The 24023-nt window shown below is 44.5% G+C and overlaps 1 protein-coding gene across 1 annotated transcript in view; it reads left to right on the top strand.

The window, feature by feature from the left end:
* The window catches only part of ADAMTS17 (ADAM metallopeptidase with thrombospondin type 1 motif 17), a gene marked incomplete at its 5' end in the record, with an annotated part of 153568 nt that overhangs the window by 16260 nt on the left and 113285 nt on the right, over nt 1-24023 (top strand). The window contains 4 exons of the mRNA XM_031059652.1: nt 2651-2823; nt 11310-11393; nt 11715-11872; nt 17890-17933. Coding sequence (XP_030915512.1) covers nt 2651-2823; nt 11310-11393; nt 11715-11872; nt 17890-17933 — 459 coding nt within the window. The remainder of the gene's footprint in view (nt 1-2650; nt 2824-11309; nt 11394-11714; nt 11873-17889; nt 17934-24023) is intronic.

Below are 24023 nucleotides of genomic sequence, written 5' to 3'. Positions count from 1 at the left end.
TTGTGGTTCAGCCATGCAAATGCCTTCTTTTCTCCATGTGCTTGATTATTCTGGAAAACTATTTGTATTTGTGGTAGGCAGGAGGATGCAAAGAGAGACCACTGTGAAAGTGGACAGAAATGGTAAAACAATTTACCCTATGGAGGAGCTACAAACTTGAACAACCTCTCTTTTTTTAAGTAGCTAGTGTGCTGTGCCTGTTGTGGAGGGTGCAGCAGTGACCTCCTGAGCTCTTTGTGGGCTCCCTCGAGTCCTGTTGCCTGTTGTAGGTGCAGGTAAATTTACACTTGGGCAGTGTGAAGGTGAGGGTAAGAGCAGGAGCCTGGGTTCTCCTGTCAGGTCACTCTGGCTGCGTTTCCAGGCAGCCTGTGGGGTGCTGGTTTTCCACACACATCCTCCAATCCCAGCCCCTCTGTGGGAAGCAGCCAGCCCACAGGAGGAAAGGGGGCCAGAGGCTGTGTGTGAACCAAGGCTGCCCAGCCCTCTGCCAGGAGCCCCTTTGGCTGCTGCTCTCCAGAAGTCACAGCTTGCAGAGTTTTGTTCTGCTGCAGAGGTGCCAATTCCTTCCCCTGCCTCTGGAGGAGGGACCACACTGGCAAATGACCATGGCATGACCTCTTCTCCCCAGAGTGCAAGCACCAGTCCAGCAGAGTCAGTTCCTCCTCTGACACAAATGTCTTCTTTCCCACCAAAAAAGAGATTTTTAAGGGAAAACCCAGAGAACTCCAATTTTTTCGTTCCACTTAAACTGTTTTACATGGCTCATTCAATGCCAGGCTGAGACTTAGCTGAATCAAAGCTTGCCCCATAAGAGCAACTTCTCTACAGGTATGAGATTTATACCACCTGGAAACATTTATTAGGGGATTGCCAAAATAAGAATTTGATGGGGAAATGCTGCTGTCTTCAGGAAGGTTCTGACTGATAGCAGTAAGACCCAAAATGTCAGTGTTTTTACTGAAATAATTCACCTTTTCTTTTTTCTTTGATTTCTTCTTGGTATTTAAATGATAATGTTGAGGACCTGTAGCTAAAGATGTGCTGCTCTGCAGAGGGAGGGATGGGAAATGAATGGAATGAAAGAAATAAATTAACACACAAACGTGAGCTGTTCCACAGGAATTTGAAATCATCTCCATCTCACAGCTGGCAAATCAAAGGTGCATTCAGCTCTCCTTCTTTCTTTTATAGTCAATCTTTTTTATTTTATTTATTTTATTTTCATTATAGAGATCCTCTGCTCTGGGGCAGCTTTGCCATCATTGTGCACTTTTTCTGTTGCTGTCCTGCAGCCCATGTGAAAACAAGCCTTGAAACTTGGTTATTTTCATCTTTGCTGCTGGCATGCATCTTCCATAATTTATGATCACCCCCCATTTTCATTTTTTTTCTTGTCCATAGACTCCTGTCTGTCTCTTTCAACCCAGGGGGATATTTCCAAACTCTCTTAAAAAAAATCAAATTTCATGGTTGTTTTCTGAGTTTAAAATATGTACCAAGTGTTGACAGTTGATGCCTTGGGCAGAAAAGCACGTGCAGAATTGTACTGGATGACTGAAGAAACCCAGGAATGAGGAGATGGGATGGACGTGGTGAAATGTGCATATTGACAAGGCAGAAAATGCATCAATGGGTTAAGGCAGGGAGTCCATTTCAGGTGGGCTTTGGGGGGCTTGCAGCTGATGGAGTTTGTCACCCTGAATGCAGGAGGGTCAGTCAGGGAAAACTGATGATCTGCGAAAGAAGAGAAATTCAAGCTGAATTATGTCAGGGAGCTGGTAAACAGGCTGTGGAAAATCAGGATCAGTGAACACCAGCTCAGCTCTGGCTGCTGCTTTGCTCAGAGAGGGTCTCAGGGTAGATCTAGAGAAAATTAAAAAGTGATTCTCTGCTCTGGGGAATGAGCAGCATGTGTTGTGTGACATAAGAGGGATTTGTCTGACCATCCATTAGGCTCTGTCCCATGTCAGTTTTGCACTGAATGTTGTGTTAGTGCTGTTTCAGGACTTACGTGTTCTGTTCCCTTTTCCACAGGAAAAAATCAATAGTGATAGCAGTGTCAGTATCCATAGTATATCACAGGCTGAACAGTAGGCAGAGATCATTTCAGTGAATCTTAGAAGTCTGTTTCTTATTGCAAGAATAAATTTGTTTTAATTACTTCATTAGCTTCTTTCTTTTTGCAATTGAAAGCATGAACACAGTTTTGTGGCTGCAGTGAAGTGAGCAGGTGTGAATTCATATCTGAACTTAATTTCTCCTTTGGTCATGCCTCAGCTGCTTTGCACATCTGCCTGTGAAACACAATTCACCTTTCAGCTTAGAAGAAGACAAATTATTAATACATCAGTCCTTTAGTTGGGAGGGAGGGAGGTGTAACTTACCTGTAACATTTTTATTTGAATTAGTTAATTTTTTCTTTTTCCTGAACTTATGTTTTTTCCCATCCTCTTCCCTCTTTTCACATCATCTGCTGCTCTCTGCACCCAGAGGGACAGATATACGTGCAATGCAACCTCTTCTTTAACCAGCCAAGAACACTTTAAATTAAAGGTTGTTACAACCTGAATACACACCAGGGTGTTTGTTGAAAAGGCTGGGAGTGTTTTATTATGATCTGCCAGCCTTAAAAGGCATTTTGACCTTTCAGAAAAGAAGAGGCAGAAGAAAGTGAAGGCCACGAGCGACTGGCGGGAGCGGAGGAACGCGATCCGCCTGACCAGCGAGTACACGGTGGAGACGCTGGTGGTGGCAGATGCTGACATGGTGCAGTACCACGGAGCTGAGGCTGCCCAAAGGTTCATCCTCACTGTTATGAATATGGTAAGTAGGCACTTCACTCTCCAAAGAGGAAACAAGAGTAAGCAGGACATATCCAGGGTAGAATAAAGCTGACTTGGCAGCAGAAATCAAGAACTGGTTTGACCTTCGGGTACGAGAAAAGGTTTTGGTTTTCTTGTGTTATGTGCCTCTTCTCCAGTTGTGTTATTCCTGGTGTTTGCCACAATAAAACCCCATTTTTCAAAACTGAAATTGCAAGTCTTCACTTAGGAAATAGTGGTTCAGGAGTGGTGTTTTCTACCAGGCTTTTGGTGCTGCTGTGGTTTACCTTGGAGGAGTGTCTTGTCTGACATGTTTCTTGCGTTCCTAAAGATTCCTATGGCACACCTGTTTCACAAGAGATATGGCTCATTGTTCTAGGCAGTTAAAGCCAGTAGTCATATTGATTTCCAGCAGAAGACCTGTCTTTAAGTCCAAAATTATTTTTATTTCTGATTTTTACACAATGAAAATGGCTGCTTCCCTTCATGTAGAAAATATGAATGTAGAAAACTTATAACCAAACTGCTGGCTGATCCCATTCTTTTCACCCAGGGCTGCATGGAGTGGTGCTGATCATACCTGTGAGTTGTTGATGGAGTTGGGCTTGAGAATCATTCTAGAAATCCTAGGGATATATTTTGGAGTGAGTGGAATCTTTGGAAATTGCAGGCTCATGGGAAGTGTGGGTGTTAATTTGTGAGCTGTCCCTGTAGTGGGGCCTTCTGGCTCAGCTGATAAGGGAACACAGAGCCTCCCACAGGGAATGCTCACTCAGCTGCTGGCAGTGCCAGTAAGGAGGTAATGGCTAAATTGGATGTAGACATGGAAAACTGCTTAGAGGCTGCAGGGGTCCTTGCAGAGGCATTTGCACAAGAAAGTCTTGGAGAAAGCTCATATTCCTTTGCCCATGCTATTGTAATATCCAGGAACAGCTCATTCTCCTCACTGTGCCTCTGCTGGTGTTTATGAGCAGCAAATTGGCTTGGGAAAAAATAACAGTCCTGAACAGTAATTGTCTGGTCATGCTTCCCAGTGAAGAGATGGATGCTCAGCATAAACCAGCTATGGAACAACAGCTTTTTAAGAGGTCTTGTGTTCGTTCAAGCACTGGTGGCTGATTGAGTAGGGAGTTTGATTAGTCTTTTCCATTAATGAGCTGCTTTTTTGTCCCTTCCTCTACCTTTTATTTTGCCTCACAGTGTGCTCTCAGAGTTGTCACTTGATGGGGCTCCACTGTGGCTCTGCAGTTACTTTTGATGACTCTCATGCCTGCAGGTCAATGATTTCACTGTGGCCATTAGGGATGTCTGTGTTGTGCAGCTTTTTCAGCCTGTGAAGATTGTTAGGGATGAACAGACTGATGGACCAAGTCTTAAACAAAAGATGGCTGTGGGTCTTTGGATCCTGTTGTCTGTCCAGTCTGAGATGCTGCAGAACATCTCAGCAACATCAGCTTGCCAGGTGTGAATAAATCTGCGTGGGGAGGTGCTCATAGATGGGCTGGGTTCTCTAAACCCATTTATTAAACAAATATTGAAGGTTAGTTTCCTATGGATTAGGCTGATGGGCTTTTAAGCTGGGTTCTGATGCTGTAGGGTGAGCTCACCCCTTTATTAGACACCAGAGAGAGCACATGAAGAGGGCTCTTGGATGAGGAACACGTTCATGTGACATTTCCTCAGGTGCAAGGTCCAGCTGAAATGCTTCCCACAGTTAAGTCATTGCTCCTGGGGACTCCCTGGTGTGAGTTTTTTCTGATGTCTGATAGGATTTGAGTTCATGTTTCAGCTCTTCAGCCTTCAGAGGGGCAATGGGAGGGTCTCTCCCTCAGCCACCTACATTCCCACACTCTTAGAAACATTTTTCAGGTTTGAAGGAAGACTTGAGAGTGACTGGCAAGACCAAAAGATAGTGAGGAATAAGGATAGGCTAACACATAGATGGCATCACTGCATAAATCCTTTATTCTGTGGTGATACAACCAGGTGAAATTCAGGGAATCAAAGGGGATTTTGATGTTACATTTGTGTAATGAAAGCTGACCTTCATCCCAGGAAAAGAAGCTGAAGGATAATTCAGAAAAATGTATTTCAGAGAGGTAATCATGGGGTTTGGAGAGGCCTTAAGCCACGATTTTGGCTGCTTGGGATCTTTGTTTCTTGCCTCCCTGTCAGCCTTGGGTGACTGTTAGCTGGGGGACAGGATTTGCCCCATGATATTAGGCAGTGCTTATTCAGCTATACTGCAGGATGGCAGGCTGCCTCTAAAAGAAACCAGAATGTTAATTTTGGCTTGGATGCTTGCATTTAAGCAAATAGAACATTACTGGTCAGGGGTATATTAACTTAACTCCTCTCTGTAAGCCATTACGTTTACTGTCAAACCACAAAACAAGCATTAAGAGGTCTTATTAATGCATTTTATATTTATAGACATTTTAAATAAAGTGATCTGCCTTAAAGTATTTAATATCTATTTATGTTACAAGAATTTCTGAAGGGGGAAAAAGTCAGCATTACAAAATATGGGTTTATTGCTCCCTTGGTAAATGAGAATCTTAGAGGAAAAAACCCCACCACCCTCATCTAGAATAACAGCTTAAAAGCACACAAACCCATTTTGGAACCCAGAAATAACAGGTAGCACTTCATGTAGCAAATGCTGTGTTTTTAATGTTATTCTGTAGTTCCATGCCCCTGAACAGAGAATAGATTCATATTAAAAGTACTTGTTTTTTGTGAATGTCACTGTAGAGGTGCAGGCTCTTTAATTTACTAAACTAATGCTTGAAATTATAAGACAGGTTTTTCCAAGATCATGGAAGAATTTCCCTCTAAGGTGCACTGTAATGCATGAGTAGGAACAAGCAGGGCTCCAGGGATTTGAGTTGGCTTTTTTCAAGTCACCACTGCTAAAAAGAAATCTTTTCTTATATTCTGGCAAGGTGTTTGATTCAGCACTATTTTCCAAACAGGTGCTAAAGTTGTTGTCAAATGCCACCATGCACAGCTGCAGCCTTAGCAAGGCAGTGAGGAATGGAAGAACATGGACAGGGAGAAATACCAGGAGAGCTGTGGAAATGCAAAACCACCTACTTAGATATAGGTGCTGATCTCTTTTTCTAGGTTAAACTCCCTTGTTACTGAGCTTTGTTGCAGTGTTTGCATTCCAATTCTTGTCTCACCTTTGGCTTGAGACCATCTCCTGTTCATGTCTTCCTTCTGTACTGACCAGTGTACAGAGCTTCCTCTGAATTCCAAACCCAAGTGCCTTTGTGGTAAATCAAGCTTTAAAACATGCTTATTTTGTGCTAGTCTGCTGGTCTGCATCTGGCAGCTAATTTCTCAGTGCATTTCATCCATGTGGAGCTGTGAGGGTGGATGTTCTGTTCTTGCAGGAGTTCTATGCTTTCTTTGCTCTTGTGGTTGCTTTTCATCTGAAAGAAGTGACCAGTAAAGGAAAAAGGAGATTCTAGGAACTGCACTGGTCTCTGCTGTGTCTGGTTTTCATGGTTTAGGTTTTCAGCTTTCTGGAGCAATTGATTCTGGAGATAACTGGTTCAAGTGGTGATAAATGGGGATGAGAGCCTTTGGAAAGTCCTGTCCATGGCTGTTGTGCTGCTGAGGATGAGGAGTGGCTGTTTCCAGGCAGGCCCTGAGCAGGGAGTTGTGGATGTTGGCTCCTTGCAGAGTGCAGAGCTGACTTTGCAAACCAAGTCCCACCCAGACTGACCCTCAGAGCGTTTGGAGACAGAGACGTCTGAATTTCTGAATTTCCAAGACCACAACACAGTCTTTTAACAGCTGCTTTCTATGGGTTTGAAAACCTAAAAAAAATGAGTTGGGTTGGTTTGGGTTTTGGGTTTTTTTTTGTCCCCTAAGTGTATTTTTTGGGGTTTTGCAATAAATTACAACTGTGGCTTGGTTTGGAGCTTGCCTTTTTCCTTGAGAGTGCAGTGTGGAGGGAGAATTTCTGCAGTGTGTGTCAGTTCTCCTGCAGCTGTTGCTAAGCCATGAGATTACTGTGGAAGCTCTTTGCAGCAGCAAGCAGGAACTTGAAGTTAGTGATCTTTTGGATGTCATTAAGAGGGAAAATTCTTATGTTGTTCTTTAGGAATGATACTGTTTTACTCTCTGAAGCCTGATTTTACACTCCACAGATTGTTTTTCATTTTGGATTTCCCCGTGAGGGTTTTTTATGTTAAAAAAGCAGATAAAATCATTTTTATCATGCTTGCATTGATGGATTTATATGTCTGTGCTCTTGGGGGCTGGCACATAAAGGCTCCAGAGCTGCCACTGATAATCTGCTCCCTTACCTTGGTCTGGAATTTTCATGATGAGAACAGGGACATAAGGGAACATAAGGGAAAAGGATCTGAGTGTTTCATCACTGTCTACAGATTTCTCTTTTTGCTCCAGCAGCCCCAGGAGAAGGAGTTATGTCAACTGTATCTTATAAAGAGCTATGAATATGTTCTTTTTCATAATGTTTAAAGGAGTAATTTGAAAGCTTGGCTTTAGGTGGGTGTTAGAAATCCTATAGCACTTTTCAAAACAAGAGAAAGACAACCTCAGTAACCTGACTAAGGCTTCTGCTGTCCAAACCTCATCCAGCAGCCAAGGCAATGGGAAGGCTCCTGCTTGAGTGCAGTGCTCAGGGAAGAAAAAAGGGAAAAAAGTCAATTTACCCTCAGGGTTGCTGTTCTAAACTCCAAAACATCTGAAACACACACGTCTCCCTCCCACCGTCCACCTGCAGAGGAAGCTCTTGAGAATTAAAAAAAAAAATTAAAATGATGTAGTTTAGTTCCTCTCTGAGCCCAATTCCTTATGTCTGTGTTTGCTTTGTGCGTGCTGGGGCAGGCCTGCACAGATTCTGCCAAAACTGCATTTGTTCTGCCCCTTCCATGTCAGAGCTGTGAGGAGAAAGAAAGGCAGGAGGAATGCAAACAGAGGAGGATGGTCCAGCCTTGAAGCTTTCCTGTTTTCTTTAGGGCATTCTGTACAGTAAAGCTCTGTCAGAGAAATGCAGGTGAACGGGGAGATGCCAGAGACAGGCTTTATTCTTCTTCTTGTTCTACTGCACTTCCCCTTCCATTTTTTCTGTCTGTTTTGTATGGTTCTTTACCATGTCTCCTGTTTCCAGAGTTCACCCTACTTCTGATGACTCCACACAGAGAAGTCAATACAGAAGTGTAGAAGTTCCCCTGCAGCAGGGCACCCACAACACTTCAGTCACACTGACCACTTTTCCCATCCCTTCCTTTCATCCCAATGATCCAGAACCTCCATTTCTTTTCCACCCAAGCTGCTTTCTGCCACTTGTGGTGATGTCCTGAACAAGTAACTTTTGCATTTGGTTCCATGGCAGAGTTTCATGCAGCTGACTCTTCTGTTCAAGGCTGCCTTATTTTATTAAAAGGTTCTAAACCACCCAAATATTTTTACTTTTCCCCTGTTGGAAGCAGTCACAGCAGCCTGAAGGGTGTGATGCAATTGCAGGCTTGAGGAAGGGTGGCCCATGGTGTTGGGAGTGGGCAGGGAGGTGTCTGTGAGTCAGTCTCTCTGTCTGTGCAGCAGGAAATCTTGAGAACATCTGCAGTGGGAAATCCCATTCCTCATGGCCTGGTACCAGTTATCCCACCACCTCACCTGGCTCGTGCTGCAGGTGGACACTTGGACGTGGTGTGGAACAGCACAGTCTCTGGGGTTTGGTTCTCTTGTTGGCTGGGTGAGAAAGGCAGGAGGTTGTTGCTGCCATGATGGAATTCCATTCTTAGCAGGAAAGACCTGTGTATTTGAATTATTTTATTTTAAATTCAGCCGGATTCTGTGATGGGGCTTCCTTTGGGCACAACCTACCTGGCGCAGCCTGGTTTAAATCCAGCTCATGTTTTTTTTATCAAGTCATTTAAAAGTCTGTTTGCCTTCTCCATGGGATTCCTTCCAGCCTTAAAGCCCATGATCTGAGAGAAGTTTCTCTCTAAAAGGATGGTGTTGGGTGGGACTGACACCCAGAGCTGCCCCATGCTGGACACAGATGGTCCCAGCCCTCCCCACAGGGCCCAGCAGAGCCTGTCAGGAGACCTGGGGGTGCCTCTGTGAAAACATCTTCAAAAGAGGGGAATAAGGCTGAATAGTGGAAAAAAGTGGGGAAAAAACCCAGGTCAGAGCAGGAGGATGAGGAGCTCCAGGTGCTGGAGCAGAGGTGCCCTCCAGCCTGTGGGGACACCATGGTGGGGCAGGTGGCTGTTCCCAACACTGTGACCTGAGGAGAGGAGCCTGTGCTGGAGCAGGTTCTCCTGGTGGGAACTGCAGCCCATGGAGAGGATCCATCCTGCAACAGGGAAAAGTGTGAGAAGGGAGCAGCAGAGAGAGCTGTTCCAGAGGACAGTCCCCATTCCCCATCCACCTGCCTGGCTCTGGGTGAGGGGGAAGGGATCAGGAACGCAGCAGTAAAGATGAGGTGAGGGGAAGGTGTTGTTTTAATTTGTCTTTTTTTCTTTTCTCTGTATACAAACTATTTTAATTGGCAAATTAAATTTTCTCCGAGTCCAGTGTGTGTTGCCTGTAACTGTTAAGCGATCTCCCTCTCAGAGGGAAAGGTTAATGTTCCTTCTAGGCAATACAAACCACCATCAGCCTGGGGTTCCTTTGGCCCTCATTTAAGAAAAAAAGCAAACAAAGCTTGAATAAACAAGCAAAGTGGAGCCTCTTGCACTCCCAGGGACTTTTTTTTTGTTTAGTGTCCAATTGCTGCTGCTTGAGCTCTTCTGATATCACTGGTGGATGGGAATAAAAGTGCAGTCAGAGTTATCTTTGGGATAGAGAGCGGAAGAGAAAAGGAGGAAGGGCTGGCAGCTTTCAAGATGACATCCTGACCTGTCCAGCAGCTGGTGCTTGGTGGGCGAGTTTTGGCAGGGCAAACAGCCTTGGGAAGTCAGTGGTGTTTGGATTTGTCTGTGCTGGCTCTGGAGGCAGCTTGACTGCTCTGATGGGAAGCCAAGCACCAGCACCCAGCAGGCTCAGTGGTAAGGCCTGTTTGCTGGAATTATTCTCATGTGATGAGTGGGAACTTCATGGGATGGCCAGAGCTAGTGGAGAGCTGGGAAACCAAAGACATCCATCCATCCATCCATCCATCCATCCATCCATCCATCCATCCATCCATCCATCCATCCATCTCAGGGAAGTGTTTGTCAGCCTCTGTAGTGGTGCAGCAGAGGTTGACCCCCTCAGCCTCATGCCCCATTGACCCTCCCAGCTGAATGTCCAGGTCTCCACTTACTCAGGGGTCATCTGTCAGAGCCCTTCTCTGCAAATGTCAAGTTTATCCCTGCCAAGTCTGTAGAGAGAGGCCTGAAGTGCTCTTCCAACACATCCCCAGGCTAAGCAAATAGTGCCAGCCCTATTTGGGATGCACTTGTGCACCAGCCTCAGGGAAGAGAAATGGCTCCTTGTGCTCAGCTGAAGGTCACTGGGTCAAACACTGAGTAGCTCTGTCTTGCAATCTGTGCCTAAATTGTAGGAAACATTTATGTGTGTGCTTAAATCCAACTCCAAACACTGGAGAGCTTCTTCCACTGAGCACATTCCTGAGCATTTGCACAAATAGGAAAAATACCAAGTGTTGAAAACATGATGTGCAAGATGTGCTCGTGTCTCGGGTTTGCTGTAGGAAGTTTCTGAGCCTGGGTGATGCTTGTAGCCAAAGGAGCTGTGAGCAAGGAATATTGCTTACCTGGGGCCAAACCTGCCTCCTATTTGTCAGGAGTCTCTCTTCACTGGTCTTGATTTTGATTTTTTTGATGAAGTAGGGGATACAATATTCACCCAAGGCCTTTTATGTGGCCTTTTACAGCTTTTGAAATAAACCCTTCCCTCACCATTTTTGATACTGTCTAGTTAAAACATTTGTACAGTGAGAAACGGGTGGAATAAAATCCTGGGATCAATTAAGATCTTAGATTCTAACCTATAAAAATGAGGTGAAGTATCTGAGCTGGAATGCAAAATCTGGAGAAAGTAGTAAGGTAGTTTCCGGTGCTATTTTTGTATTTCCTGAGGCTCGTGTCATTATGTGCTGCCTTATTACTATTCTCTTATATAAGATATGAAAATAACAGAGGGAAATTGCTTTTCCATTCTATTTCCTGAAGTCTAAAACACACCATTATTTCATCTTGCATTCAGATATCTCTGATATTTAAATGCTGAAGATCCATGTTAGTTGAATGCTTCATAACGTATGTCCATGTTCCTGAGACTTTAGAGCTCCTTTGGAATATTTTTCTCCTTTTCACAGCCACTCTTAAATATCCTTTATTTTATTGAGTTAGTAGCACAGTCCATGTGGGGGGAGTTTTTGTGTCAATTTTTAAAAGGTGAAATGTCTAACTTTAGTCACAATTAGTTTCTTCTACTATTACTAGGTCTTGATATTTCTACTAATAAGCTATGGATGTTCTCTTTGCTTTTTGACAGGTGTACAACATGTTCCAGCATCAAAGCCTGGGAATTAAAGTCAACATTCGAGTGACCAAGCTAGTCCTGCTCCACAGTCGCCCTGTGAGTCCCAGCCCCTTTCTCCTCTGCTCCTGGAACTGCTCTGTGGTGTCCCACAGGGTGGAGGGGATGTGGGGCCTCAGCATCACAATCTGTGAGGAGTTGCCTGTTCCACTTCACCAGGCAGCATTGAAAGTGGGAAGTAGAGGGGCTGTGGGAGTGAAAGGAACCAGAATCCTTTTATTTGTCCTTCCTGGTAAAGCTGTCTGCTTGTAGCTGCAAACCAGTCTGGAGTTAGCTGTTACAGAGAACTCTGATGCTTTATCTAAAGACTGGGGATAATAATTTCTCCTTTTATATATCTTTTTTTTCTTTCCTCTAAAGGCAAAGTTGTCCATCGGGCATCATGGAGAGAGATCTCTGGAGAGCTTCTGTCAGTGGCAAAATGAAGAATATGGTGGGGCAAAATACCTTGGTAACAACCACGTTCCTGGTGCCAGGGATGACACCCCTCCTGTGGATGCTGCTGTTTTTGTGACCAGGTATGGGAAGGTCTGGTTTATCAATTTTCTTCAACCAGTAATGCCCATGGTCAGTGATGGGGTTATCTGGTCAGGCAGAAATCTAAGAAGAAGATGATACATTTGCTGCTCAGATGGCTCAGGTGAAAGTGCTCTGTCTGGTTTTTGTTGCTTTCTTAACAAGGTTGTACAAAAGCATCTCTACTCTTGAGCCAAGGTGTCACAGTCAGGGTCAGGACGTGGCTGTAGCACAGGGAGGCTTTTTCCTCACCCCAGCTGGTAGGGGTGGAAAAAAACAGGGGAGGTTTTGGAGCCCTCCTTCCTAGGAGAAGGAAGGTGTGGAACTGAGAACACAGCTGAGCTCAGGCGCTCTGTGTGCAGTTAGGGGTGAATCAGCTGAGCAGACAGTGTGGCAGCAGTGGGCAGGGAGTTCTCTCCTAAAGAAAGAGGGAGAGAGATACCATAAACTAAATTCGTTTTCTCTCTCTTTGCCCAAGGAAATAACCACTTTAACAACTCTCCTCTATCACAACTGAGGTAGAGTAGGGGTCATTCCTGATTGGTTCGTGTATTTGAAACAAACTCATGCAATTATTTCAGATGTGAAATGATCTTTATAGAAATATTTTATCAAAAATCTTTGCGCTCTGTGATTCTGAACTTACTGATGTGTCAAACACATCAGATAAAGCAAGAAAAAGGGTGTTTAGGGACAACAGTCTTTTTCCTCTAATTGTCTGAGCTTAGCCTCACAATAACAATGCAAGTCCCATGTCCCCACAGTTACCACTAATTTTGAAAAGCAAATTCATGGTGTTTTAAGTTTTCTGCATCCTTTAAGATGTAAAAGAAGCATTCATTTTTACAGACGTGATCTCTGAATAATGAAAGTGAGCACAAAATTATGGTGTAATGGTGCTAGAAAAACACTACTTCCTACCCCCTTGTCCCCCAGTTTGAAACAGGAAATGTCTGTATTGCAGTTCATTATCACTCACCTCTTTCACTTCTTTTCTCTGCCAACAATTTAAGTAGAAATAAATGTTTTTGCATGAACTGCCATCCTGATTGCAGTAATCTCTAGTGTTAGATTTGTGTTAACAGCCCCACTGCAAACTGTCCATGGGATTCTGGTGAGTGTTCAGTGAAAGAGCTGGTGAGCAGGGCATGAGGCCAGCAAAGTTCCTGAGCAATCTCCTCCACAGACGTGTGTGCAGCTCCCCCAAACCCTGCTCCCTCCTCTGTATTCACTGCAGTCCACCAGGCACTTGTGCAGATATTTAACAGTTTAGATAGGGGGAATAGTTCCTTTGAAGTCAACTGGCTGCACATCCTGGTTGTAGTTAAGCATGTGCTCCACTGGATCAGGGCCTAAATAAATAACTAACATTTTTGTTAACCTCATCTGGGTATCCAGTTGTCCTGCATGACAAGTGAGGCAGAGGGAATCTCTTCTGATGGGCTCTGAGCACAGGGTAGGGGGAATAAGCAGGGCATTTAATCTCTGCTGCTCTCAAAACTGAGTGCATAATGTCAGGCTAAATGAGCTGGACTCAGGCTTCTGAGGAAGAACTGTAGAAGAATTGGTAGGAGGAATTGTTCAATGGATTTGCAACGGGAATAGCTGGGAAAGTACAGGTCTGGTTGGGTTAGAAACCAGATTCAGCTCTAGTGAGAAGGTTCAGGCCAGGGAGCAGCACATGGCTGTGCACAGGAGCAGCATTTTGGCTGCTGGAGAGTCCAGCAGTGTGCACTTGGAGTCTTTCCTTCCTTCTTGCTGTGTCCTGTCATCCTTAACCCATCCTGCTTCTGCTGCGTGGAGGATGCTGCATTGCTTGGAGGACTTCTGGGCCAGCAGCCCCATGCCTGGGTCAGGGAAATGAATTTTTCTCCTCTTGCTTTGGAAATGTGTGTGTGTGTGTCCCTGGACCCTCCCCAGACTGTACAGATGGACCAGTGGTAGAGGAGTGGGAGCAGCAGCATGTCCAGCACGAGCAATTGCGCCAGAAAAAGCAGAAGCTGAATTTTCAGCAGCTGCAGCTGCTTTAAGGACTAGAAACAGATTCTTTGGGGTCAAGCTCTGAAGAAATCCCTCTGGTTCCAGTCTGGCTGGGTTCATTTGAAGCACCAAGGCACGCTTGCCTTTTGAAACTTCACCTCTAAGTGATGTTTCCCATACCCTCATTTGTATGCCAAAGTAGATTATGTAGGTGGCAGATATTCCTCTTGTGGGATTTTAATAGTATCCACCTGAGTTCCAGGTAAGGGGCACACTGTGCCTGTGAAATAAGATGCATTGTCCAGCTCAGTAAATAAGTGAGACAGTGGGAATAATCTGCCACAGGTGATTATAGTGTTGTGGTCTCTATAACCATCACAATTTTCTCATTCAGATTCTGGTTTTGAGCTTGCAGAAATTCAAGTCTCTGGCATCTTTGGATAGTGTACTTCGTATTTTAACAGGCAGCTGACAAGAATAACTTCTGTCTGCAGAATCTGTGTCTTAGTGATTTTAGAAACATGTCTCATTTGAAACACATTCCCTCTCTTGATCCCTCTGTCTTTTGCATTCCCTGGGAAATCTTCAGGCACACTGATATTATCCCAGCTCCTGGTGTTTGGGTCAGCTATTAGGCTGTAGGTGTTGTGATAGCAGAGCAAAGAATGTCCCAGCACTGACAGGAACAGAATTCAGAGCTGTCTTTAAGCAAAGACTTGTTTTTTCCTGACACAGTGCTGTAGTTGTTCCATTTGCAGCCTGGTCCTCCCTTCCACACTTCTTCAGCTCTTTGCCTTCCTATTAAATGGGCAAATGGAGGAATTCACTGTGCATGGAGGAAACTGGGCATATAGTACTGCTGAATGTACCTATGGATGTGGAAAGTTTATTTTGGCAGGTTCTGGACTGTACCAGTTTCCTGTGTCCTTTAGCTTTATGACCCTGCAGGGTTAGACTGGTCAAAAGATGTCCTTTGAAGGATGCTGGGAATGGCCACTTAACAGAATGCTTCTTATTCCTGTTGCACAGTTCAACTTCTGTCCTTCTTTCTCACAGGAAGGATTTGAATTGCAGAGTTCAGCTTAGCACAGTTAGGTATTTTTTTCCAGTTGGTGGGAGCCAGATGGAAGAGTGACTGTAGAAGGAGTTCTGAGCTCTTCTGGCTATTTTTATTGAACAAAACAACTAACTTGTTGTCATTTTTTTGAGAATTGTTGTACTCTGCTAATGGACACCTCTGCTGGCTACCACTCATGATAATGACTGAGAATTTCACAGGTCACAGGATGAGAACTTGTGTCCTGCTTGATTGAGTCAATGGCTAAAAGTGAAGAGTAAAACTGGTTACAGCTAGGGCTGTGATTTCAATGTATTATCCCAGACCTCGTGTGGTAAGGTCAGATGTTGGACTTGAACTGCAGCTCCTGGAGTAAGAGTTTTATTTCAACACAGCTCTGTAAAAAATTCTGCTAACAGGACTGTGTCTCTGTGGTAAGAGACCTTTGCACATGCAATAAATATTAGAACAGCTTTCCTGCATTGTTGAGTATCATTATAGTATCAGTCATGTCAAGCTCTCCCTTCAGAATTACCCATGCAGTTGAGCTCAAAAATGTGCCAGAGAGACACCTGTGCTTGAAAACTGTTTAAAAGCAGATCAATGTCAGGTGCCAGGATGGAGTCATTTAAATCACAGGTGTGACTGAGCCACAGGTGAGACAGATCATTCTCAACACCTTTCCATGCAGCGTTCTCCCTCTGGCTGCCAGGGAAGGACTGTAGGAGTTTCAGCAATGGGCTTTGTGGTGAGGTGTGCCCTTGTCTTTGGAAGAAGACTGAGACCCTCCAAGCTGGTTTGTGGCTGAAGGTCTGGATGTGCTTTTCTGTTTGGCCACAGGGTTTTGGGATAAAGTATTTGCAATGGTCCAGATGGTTTAAATCCTGGCATTTTTGTACATGTATTTGAACAGAAGATGGAGTCTCTTCGTCTTGTGTTTATGACAGTTTTAAGGATGGGCTGAGCAGGTTTTATACTTGAATTGCCAGTGATGTTCAGTTCTGCTGCTGATGTGCTTCAAGCCCTTCCCTGACCAAACAGCACCACAGCACTCTATTCACACACAATGGTTGTCCTACGTCTGTGGGAGAGTCTGCAAGTTGTGCTGGATCATTTACTGACCCCTTAGTTACTAGCATGGTGGTAATTCCTCTGTGGAGCTGCCAGAAAGTGCCAGGCACCTTTCGGTGTGGGGCAGCACAAGGAGCAGAAATTCTGTGTATTATTTGCAGGGCTGGACAGGCTCTGGAGAGAGAGAGAGGCTTTTCTAGCTGTGGCCTCCTGCCATCCACTAATAGTTCAGCTATCTGTTGTCACAAGAAAAGCATCTGTTTGATTTAGCAGTTTATATAACATAATAAGTCCTTAAATAAACCTCTGTCAAGCTGGCTCTGGGAAGCCGAGCAGGCGCGCTGGTGCCAGCTCTGTCAGGAGACTGTCATTAGTCTTCCTTGGGAAGGCTGCAATGCCAAGGTGTTGAGACACAGGCTGCAGTGAAAAATGAAAGCTGGGGTTGGTGTGTGGTCGTAGCTTCCGATTTTTGGTTGGTTCCTGTCTGATTTTTTTAACACTTTGATGGTTGTTATGGTTTTTCTGCACTGAAGCGTGGTTGGTTTTCAATGTGTGCTGAACAAGAGCTGGGAATGGCTGTTCGTGCTCTCCTTCCAAGCCCTTGAAGGCTTGATTTGTGGCTTTCAAAGGAGTTTGGTGTGGAGGGTCTGGATTCATCAGCCACAGTCCTGGGCCTTAAATCCCTTTTCCTATAACCCTAGTTTCATGGCTTTCTTCAAGGAAAGAGCACTTTTAATATTTATCTATTTTTATATTTCTTCTAAGTATTTTCTTTTTCTAAGTATTTATCTTTCTCAAAGTATTTTTGATCTTCCTCCTGCCAAACTCTTACACTCCAAACCCCAAGGGGACTCAGGCATTTCAAATGGCACACTCCAAATGTACCAGTGGGATTCTCTTGCCTCCTCCCAGGGTGAGGAAAGCCAAGGTGATGGAGACTGCAGTTCCTCAGCTTCCCTTGGGTTAAAGAACTTCTGAAATGTTTTAGCACATGTGATGTATCTCTGCAGCTCCTCTTCATTGTAGATTGTACTGCATAGCAGCCCTGGTGAAGAGAGCTCCTTAAAGTTTAGGCCTAAGTGCTTCCTGAAATGCATTCAAGCTATTAATTTAGTTATAAAATACTTTTCCCCACTCACACTTGTTTTTCTGTCATGAGGACCCTCATGTACGAAATCTTCTCACATGAAGTGTCAGTGTTCTGGTGGTGAGCTTCAAGGCTTTTATTCTGTTTAATACAACTCCATGGATCCCTGGCTGATTTGTGGATGCCACTGGCATCTGTAGTATCTTCTCCTGCCTTGATGAGATGTGGGAACAAATGGAGTCTCTTGAACCTCTCTGTGTTGGACTCGAACCACAACATGGCAAATGTGACTTAATAAGTTTAGCTGAAGCCAATTTACCCATTACCAGGAAAATCCTGAAATTCTCCTTCTTCTGTGTCAACATCTGCCTTTCTCTCTCTCATGTTCTTTTCTATTCTAGTGAAGAATTGAGAATTTCTGGGCACATATTAGTTCTGTGTCCCACACATCTCCTACTCCCACTGTCTTTTAGGGTGCATCACAGGGTGTCTGCTCCTTATGGTTGCAATTCTCTTGTGGAAGGAGCTTCAGTTTTAATCCAGTTGTGGAATAAGTGTGACATCCCAGACTGAGGCAGGACTCTTTTAGGTGCTGACTCTTAAGTCTGATGATGGGACTGTGGTATATGTGGCTGATTCACATGATTGTCTGTAATCTCAGTAGCAATCAGGGCTGCTATCTCTGTTGTCATCGTGTACCCAGCACAGCAGCCTTACAAAATCCCCAGACCTCAACACCCCTGATATGTGAGTCATGCACCACTGCTTCTCCCTGCTCTGCAGGCACAGGATACATTTCACTTCTGTTCTGTTTTTCTTTCTAGGACAGATTTCTGCGTGCACAAAGACGAGCCTTGTGACACTGTGGGTAAGTGCAAGAGGCAGGGGAGGGGATTTTGATAGGCACCTCTGTGCTAAGAGAGTGTTCTGGGCAATCTTTCACTCCTTGGTTTGCTGTCATGTTGGTTTTGCTGTTCTGTGTACCTCTGTGATGCAGATATGGATTAGTATGAGCTATAAATAAGACATTAAATTTTAAACCCTCCTAAGCCCTGGAGGTCTCTGGGTACAGGAGTTATTCTTGAGTATTTCTGCTTCTTTGGAGTGGATGCAGAAGAAACTGCCTCTTGGTGTGTCTGTATAATATTCCTTTCAGTTTTCTCACCTCAAACAAGAATTTGCTAACTAAGGAGTGTATTTCCCATTGTAAGAACCTGTGTGATATTCCCAGATCGAGCTGGCACTCAGACACTGGAGAAGAATACCTCATTGTGGGAAAGCCAAGTTAAATCTTCTTTTCAGCCTCCTGCTCCTCCTACTTCCTAACTGCTTTTCTTGCATACACAGGGTCCTTACATCCCACACATTAAATACTTTGTTTATTTATTTCACTCAGGTAGCAGTAACCTTCACAGTGTTCTCCTGTTTTGTTTTTTTTTTAATCCCCACAGTGGCAGCAGTGTTTGGAGGCACAGCTCAACATCCTCTCTGGGATGATAGCATGAATTTTTTTAGACCTGCCTCAAAGTCAGGTGGCCCCTCATCCTCCATTCTGTGTAAACTTGGGATGGATCCTAATTTTCAGCTGTTCTTACACTCCAGTGTTCAGGGAGACACTTGCAGGGGTTATGACCGTGGGTGCTGCAGGGCAGGGAGGGAAGTGCCTTCAGCAGGAGCCCTGTAGAAGGCTCATCTTGGAATGCAGCTCCTTTCCTCCCTGGTGTGGGGATCAGGTGAAAGGAGGAAATACAGAGCTGGAGGATACATACCCATAAGCAAGCACTGGCCTCTGTGTCCAAGTTTTTTCCATTTGGAATCCCTCACAATGTGTTTATTCTGTGTCCAATGGAAAACACACTTCCACTGAGGAAGGTTTTTACACTGTGTGCCTGCACCTGGAGGTGGCTGTGGTAAGATACAATAAAGAAGGTAAAAAAAAAAAAAAGAAAAGCTGATGGAAGACACATGCTGACTAAAGTCAGAGCTCTTTCCATATTTAAAGAGAGTGTTGTTGAAGATCTCTATTCAGGGAATTATATTACCAGAGACACCATGACTAAGGAAATATTTTTATGACTTCTTTTCTGTTCTTACAATACCCAATTTATTTCTTGTGCTGCAACTTGCTGCAGACTGTGGCTGCAGTGGAGAAAGTAGTAGATCACAGCAATGAAGATTAAACTCACTTGTTACTCTTTCCAGCACAGTTTTCCAAGATATTTAGAGAGTGAATATTCCTGGGACAAAACCAGTCTGGCCTCTTTGCTCTCTTCAGTCCTGCTTTTCCTACCTTCTCTTCTGACAGTTTGATTATGTGGCAGCAAAGCACTTACATCTTCACTTATGCATTTTCTGTGCCCCCATTTGGCCTTGTTGTGCCATTTGCATTTTTTCATGGCAGAGGAAGAATAAATTAATCAATGTTCTTTCATGACACGCAGCTGGTTTGAGAATGTGATTAGTGTGGGTAGTACTGAATTTTAACCATGCAAGAGATTCTCTGGTTGTCCTCCTTTGTCAGGATTGGGAAAAGCAGATGTCAGTTGTAGATAAACAGGTTTTTAATAGCCAGGCTTCCATGCCATGTGCACACACCTGGATGACATGAGCAGCAGTGTAGCATGGCTTTGACTTGGGCTTAATATGACTGCAACAGTTGAGACAGGTGGATGCCCAATGATCCTCCATGCAGGCTTAGAAAGGTTTATCTTGGTGATTCAGCCATCTCTGCTGTTGCCAGATTCCTGTTTCTCACTCCAGCTCCCAGATATCCCTCTCCAAACCAGCAGGACTGCCTGTGGGAGCAAGAAGTGAGTCCAGTGAGTGACATCAGGTTTGGTCTTAGTGGTTATGCTGAGGTTGCTGCACTCTCTAAAGTTCTCAACAACAGCAGCTTGCTTTCATTTCTTGATTTGCACTGAACAGAAGAACATCTCAGCAGATTCATGTGTGTTTTTCCACCTGCTTATGGCTGAGGTTGGCACTTGCAATGCCAATGCTGCCATGCTGTAAATGCAGCAAGCTCTCCTAAACCAGGAGACTGCTGCTCTATATAAGGAAGAGAATCTGGACTCTTAGACTCCTGACTTCTATTCCCAGCTCTGGCACTGACTCATTTTGTGACATTTGGCAAGTCACTTGCATTCTGAATGTTTCTGTCTACCTCTGTGAAATGAGGATTTTGAGTGCAAAGCTACAGGAGATTGCGTGGCTGAGGGAGGTCTCCTGTAAAGCGTGTGGGGTTCTTGGGGGTGTGATGCAGTACAAGTCCAGAATCTAATGTTGCTTAGTCATGTTCAAGAGACTCTAAGGAATCTGTTGGGTTATATGTCCTGAAATAAGAGGACTCAGAGTGCTGTAGGTAATGTTATTTTCAGTGACCATGCCTTGGTTTTCTTTACATTGTGAGAAATAAGGAAGCAGAACTTACCCTGGTGGAAGCCTTGAGGCCCAGCTGTTGTTGGGAAGTGGGATTATGAAATTTAAATGCCTCATAAGAGGTGTTCATTTGTGCTCTGAAAGATCCATATTGAAAAACCTGTCTGGAATCTTTGCCTGCCATGCAGACACAGCGAGAAAGCAGCAGCAGGAGGTTTGTATTTGTATTCTGGCAGGGGCCCCTCACTGAAACCAGTTGCTCTGGGGACTTGGTTCAAATTTTCTTGGCCCAGCTGCCAGGGTAGTGTGGAGGGTTGCATAATGGCAGAAACAAGCTCAAAAATGGGGAAAATGTGTAGGTGTGTCTTGGGGTGATACCCCAGTGTCTGTGCCATGGAACAGAACCACGTTTGTGTGAGAAATTGTTTGTTAATGCTCATTGCCCTACTTGATTGGGTAAGGTAGGCCTGGGAATGGATGGATTCCAGAGGAGCTGGACAGAAGGAAAACAATATTCCTGTGTGGAACAGTTGTGGTCCAGCAGCCTCTGCTGTGGGATCCACTCCTCAGTTTGAGCAGGAAGGTTCTCTTTGTGTGACACAGCTTTGTCACACACCAGTCAGAATTCCCGAGTCTGCTTTGGGCTCATCCCTCACCCAGAGCTGCCGTTTCCTGCAGAAAAATCTGTGTTCCAGCAGAGCTGCTCCCAGCCAGCCAAATTGCCAGTTTAATGTCTTGCTATTAATATCAGGCTGCAGCTTGGAGCCTTGCACACTGTCAGAATCCAACCTTTCTGTGACATAAGCAGATTGAGAATGCCCCTTTCGTTCAATATTTCCACTGCCAGTGCCAAATAAGCAGCTTTACGGTTAGTTAGGAATGATCCTGCATATTTCAAGGCAAAGCTTGGCCTTCATTCCTCAGTGTACATGTTACCCCAGATCCAGGCTGAAGCTTCCCTGTATTCAGCTAATAATAAAATTGGGGGCAGTGTGGAATTGGGAAATGGAAAATGAGAATGTGTCTTAAATATCCTTAAATTGCCCTGGTTAAAAATGACTTTACCTCTGCTGCAGTCACATGTGCTCCTCTGTGGCCTGATGTTGGGGAAAAGAAAGCAGAGTGAGTGTGTGTACTGCAGAGGGGCAGGCTGAGCTGAAGGAATAGCTGCCTGGAGAAAACCAAGCACAGAGCAGAGGTGATTGAGAAACATAGTTTTCCAGACTCTTTCCACAAGTGAATCAGTGTTTGGAGAAAAACATTCCCATCTCCTGGCTGTTTATTGCAGTAAAGTATTTCAAAATGTGCCCAGGTTTGGCAAAAGAGGATCTGTGGTCTGTGTCTCCAAGTAGGCTTTTTTATTCCATGTAAAACACCTGAATAAGGGACTGTACATTTTTATCTTTTCCTTGGCCATTTGCCACCACTGGCTGGCCTGTCCAGAGCAGGAGACAATTCTGGTCATCCTGCCTGTAATGTTCATTTAAATCTTCCTCCCCACGTTGTATTGATTCCAGTGCCCTGCCAGTGTCACAGCAGAGAATTCATCCCCAAGGAAAGGGAAAAGACTGGCTGGTTTGCTCTGAGTGGAAAAGGAATTCTCACATTAAAAACATTTTCCATAGTGGTTCATGTTGAATGTTTCTGTATATTCCAGGGCGGGTTTTTATTTGATGCCAGAATAAATAGAAATACCTGCTGCTTAAAACAATTCATTAGAGCAGCAGTGCCTGGCTTTAGCAAAAGCCTTGCTGGGACTGTCCTTCAGGCCAAACCCAAACCCAGCTTAATGCGTTAAAATGAGCACACTGGAGGTTAAAATTTCTCTTAAAAAAACACTGTCGAGTTGATTTGGTGTTTGGGAAAGAAAGGGACCTCAGAGCACTGCGAATTTCTGTCACTTGTGTCTCTGCAGGGCAGTGGAATCCGGCTGCTGGCATTAGGAAACCATAGGGAGCTGTGGTCCAGTGCAGTGGGAGAGTTTTTCCTTTGCCTTTTGGTTGCTAGGGAATAAACGCCGGGCTGCACAACCCAGACAGTGCTGAACTGTGCTATTGGGCATATTCATCACTGCCCACCCTACCCACCACAGCCTTCCAGTTTCTCTTCACCAGCTAGCAATCCCTCTTCCAAATCCCCACTAAAAATTCATGTGCCAAGCAAGTGTAATATGAGATTGCATAAATCTCAACAGAGCCCTGGGATAAGCACAGCCACTCAGGTATCACTCAGCGTCCTGTCTGTGCTTTTCCTTTTCTTGTTTTGGGATGTGGCTTCAGCCAGGCAGCCTCACTGTGCACTGAAGCCCAGAGGAAAATCCTGCTTACACCAGCCTCAGAATCTTGGTGGTGGCTTCACTGGGGTCAGGATCCTGGTCTTGTTCTTAGATGTTGCCTGAGACATGCAACCCTCCTGATACCATCTTACATTCTGCTTTTGTTGTTAGGAAAAGTAGAGCATTTGAATTTTATTTGCCTTTGGGTTTGTTTTGCCGCTCAGTAGTCTTGTTTAAGTTTGTCTTTATTCATTCCATGTCAGTAGGGCACGGGTAGATTCTTGATCTTCTTGGCTGAAAAAGAAGATCAAGAATTGTCCTTAGCTGGGAGCTCATATTGCCCTGCTGCAAGGAGTTTTTGTAGAAAATATGATCACTCTTCTCTTTGGGAATTTATCAATCTATGAGTGCTATTGATTCACAGTTATCTCAACTTTTTGAATTTTCTCTCTCTTTCATGACTTGGGTGAAGGAAATAACTTGGGTAATTAAAACAAATGCAAGTGTTTAGTGGGGAGAGGGTTAGTTACAGGTTTTCTGTACATTTCTCATTTTTCCCTCTTCCATGAATTTCCAATTCCCAGCTCAGATGTCTCGCAGACCCTCAGTTGCTCTCATGATTAACTCCCTTCCCTTTCTTTTCCCCTATTTCTCTTTGGGGTTAGTTCAGGGCTCATAGGAACTCTTCTCAGTTCTGTTCCTTCGTGTTGCCTTTGTTCAGCTGGGCCTGGGCAGGCAGAGGCTGCTGTTCCCAGGGGCCCTGCAGGTCTGGTTTCCATCACTCAGACCTCGGGACGTGCCCACCGAGGTCACGGAATTTCCCTACGTTTACTCCACCTCAGTCTTCATAAACCTCCAGCAGTTCCTCATTAGTTCTCCTCAATACATCATTTTGCTTTTGCAGCCCCAAAATGTGTTTCAGGCCCTTTTATTTTCCCATTATTTATCTGTCTGTCATGCTCACCCATCCCAGCAGATAAAACAGTGGCCTCGCAGTGGTGTGTGTTTGAAGCTTGTTCTCAGGGAGCTGGAACTAAACACTGTCAGCAGGGAGGAATAACACACTTCCTGCTCTGTACCTGGCCTTTCATGTCCTCCCTCAAACTGCTATTGGTAATTAACGCTCATTGATGTTTAAGCTGGTTTCTGAAATATGTTCACAGTCATTGTCAGATGTAGGGCAGCATGTCCAAAATCTTCCCATCAACTTTCCCTCCTGCTTTAGTTTGTTAGCTTGTCTCTGCTCATTCTAAATCTTGCTTTTCTTGTTGATTGCTCCCTCCTGACCTTCTGACTTTGACAGAG

The sequence above is a fragment of the Geospiza fortis genome, unplaced genomic scaffold, assembly GCF_000277835.1.
Source record: "Geospiza fortis unplaced genomic scaffold, GeoFor_1.0 scaffold2, whole genome shotgun sequence".
Classification (NCBI taxonomy): domain Eukaryota; kingdom Metazoa; phylum Chordata; class Aves; order Passeriformes; family Thraupidae; genus Geospiza; species Geospiza fortis.
Note: the sequence above shows the minus strand (reverse complement) of the source record. Positions and strands in the feature narration are given on the sequence as shown.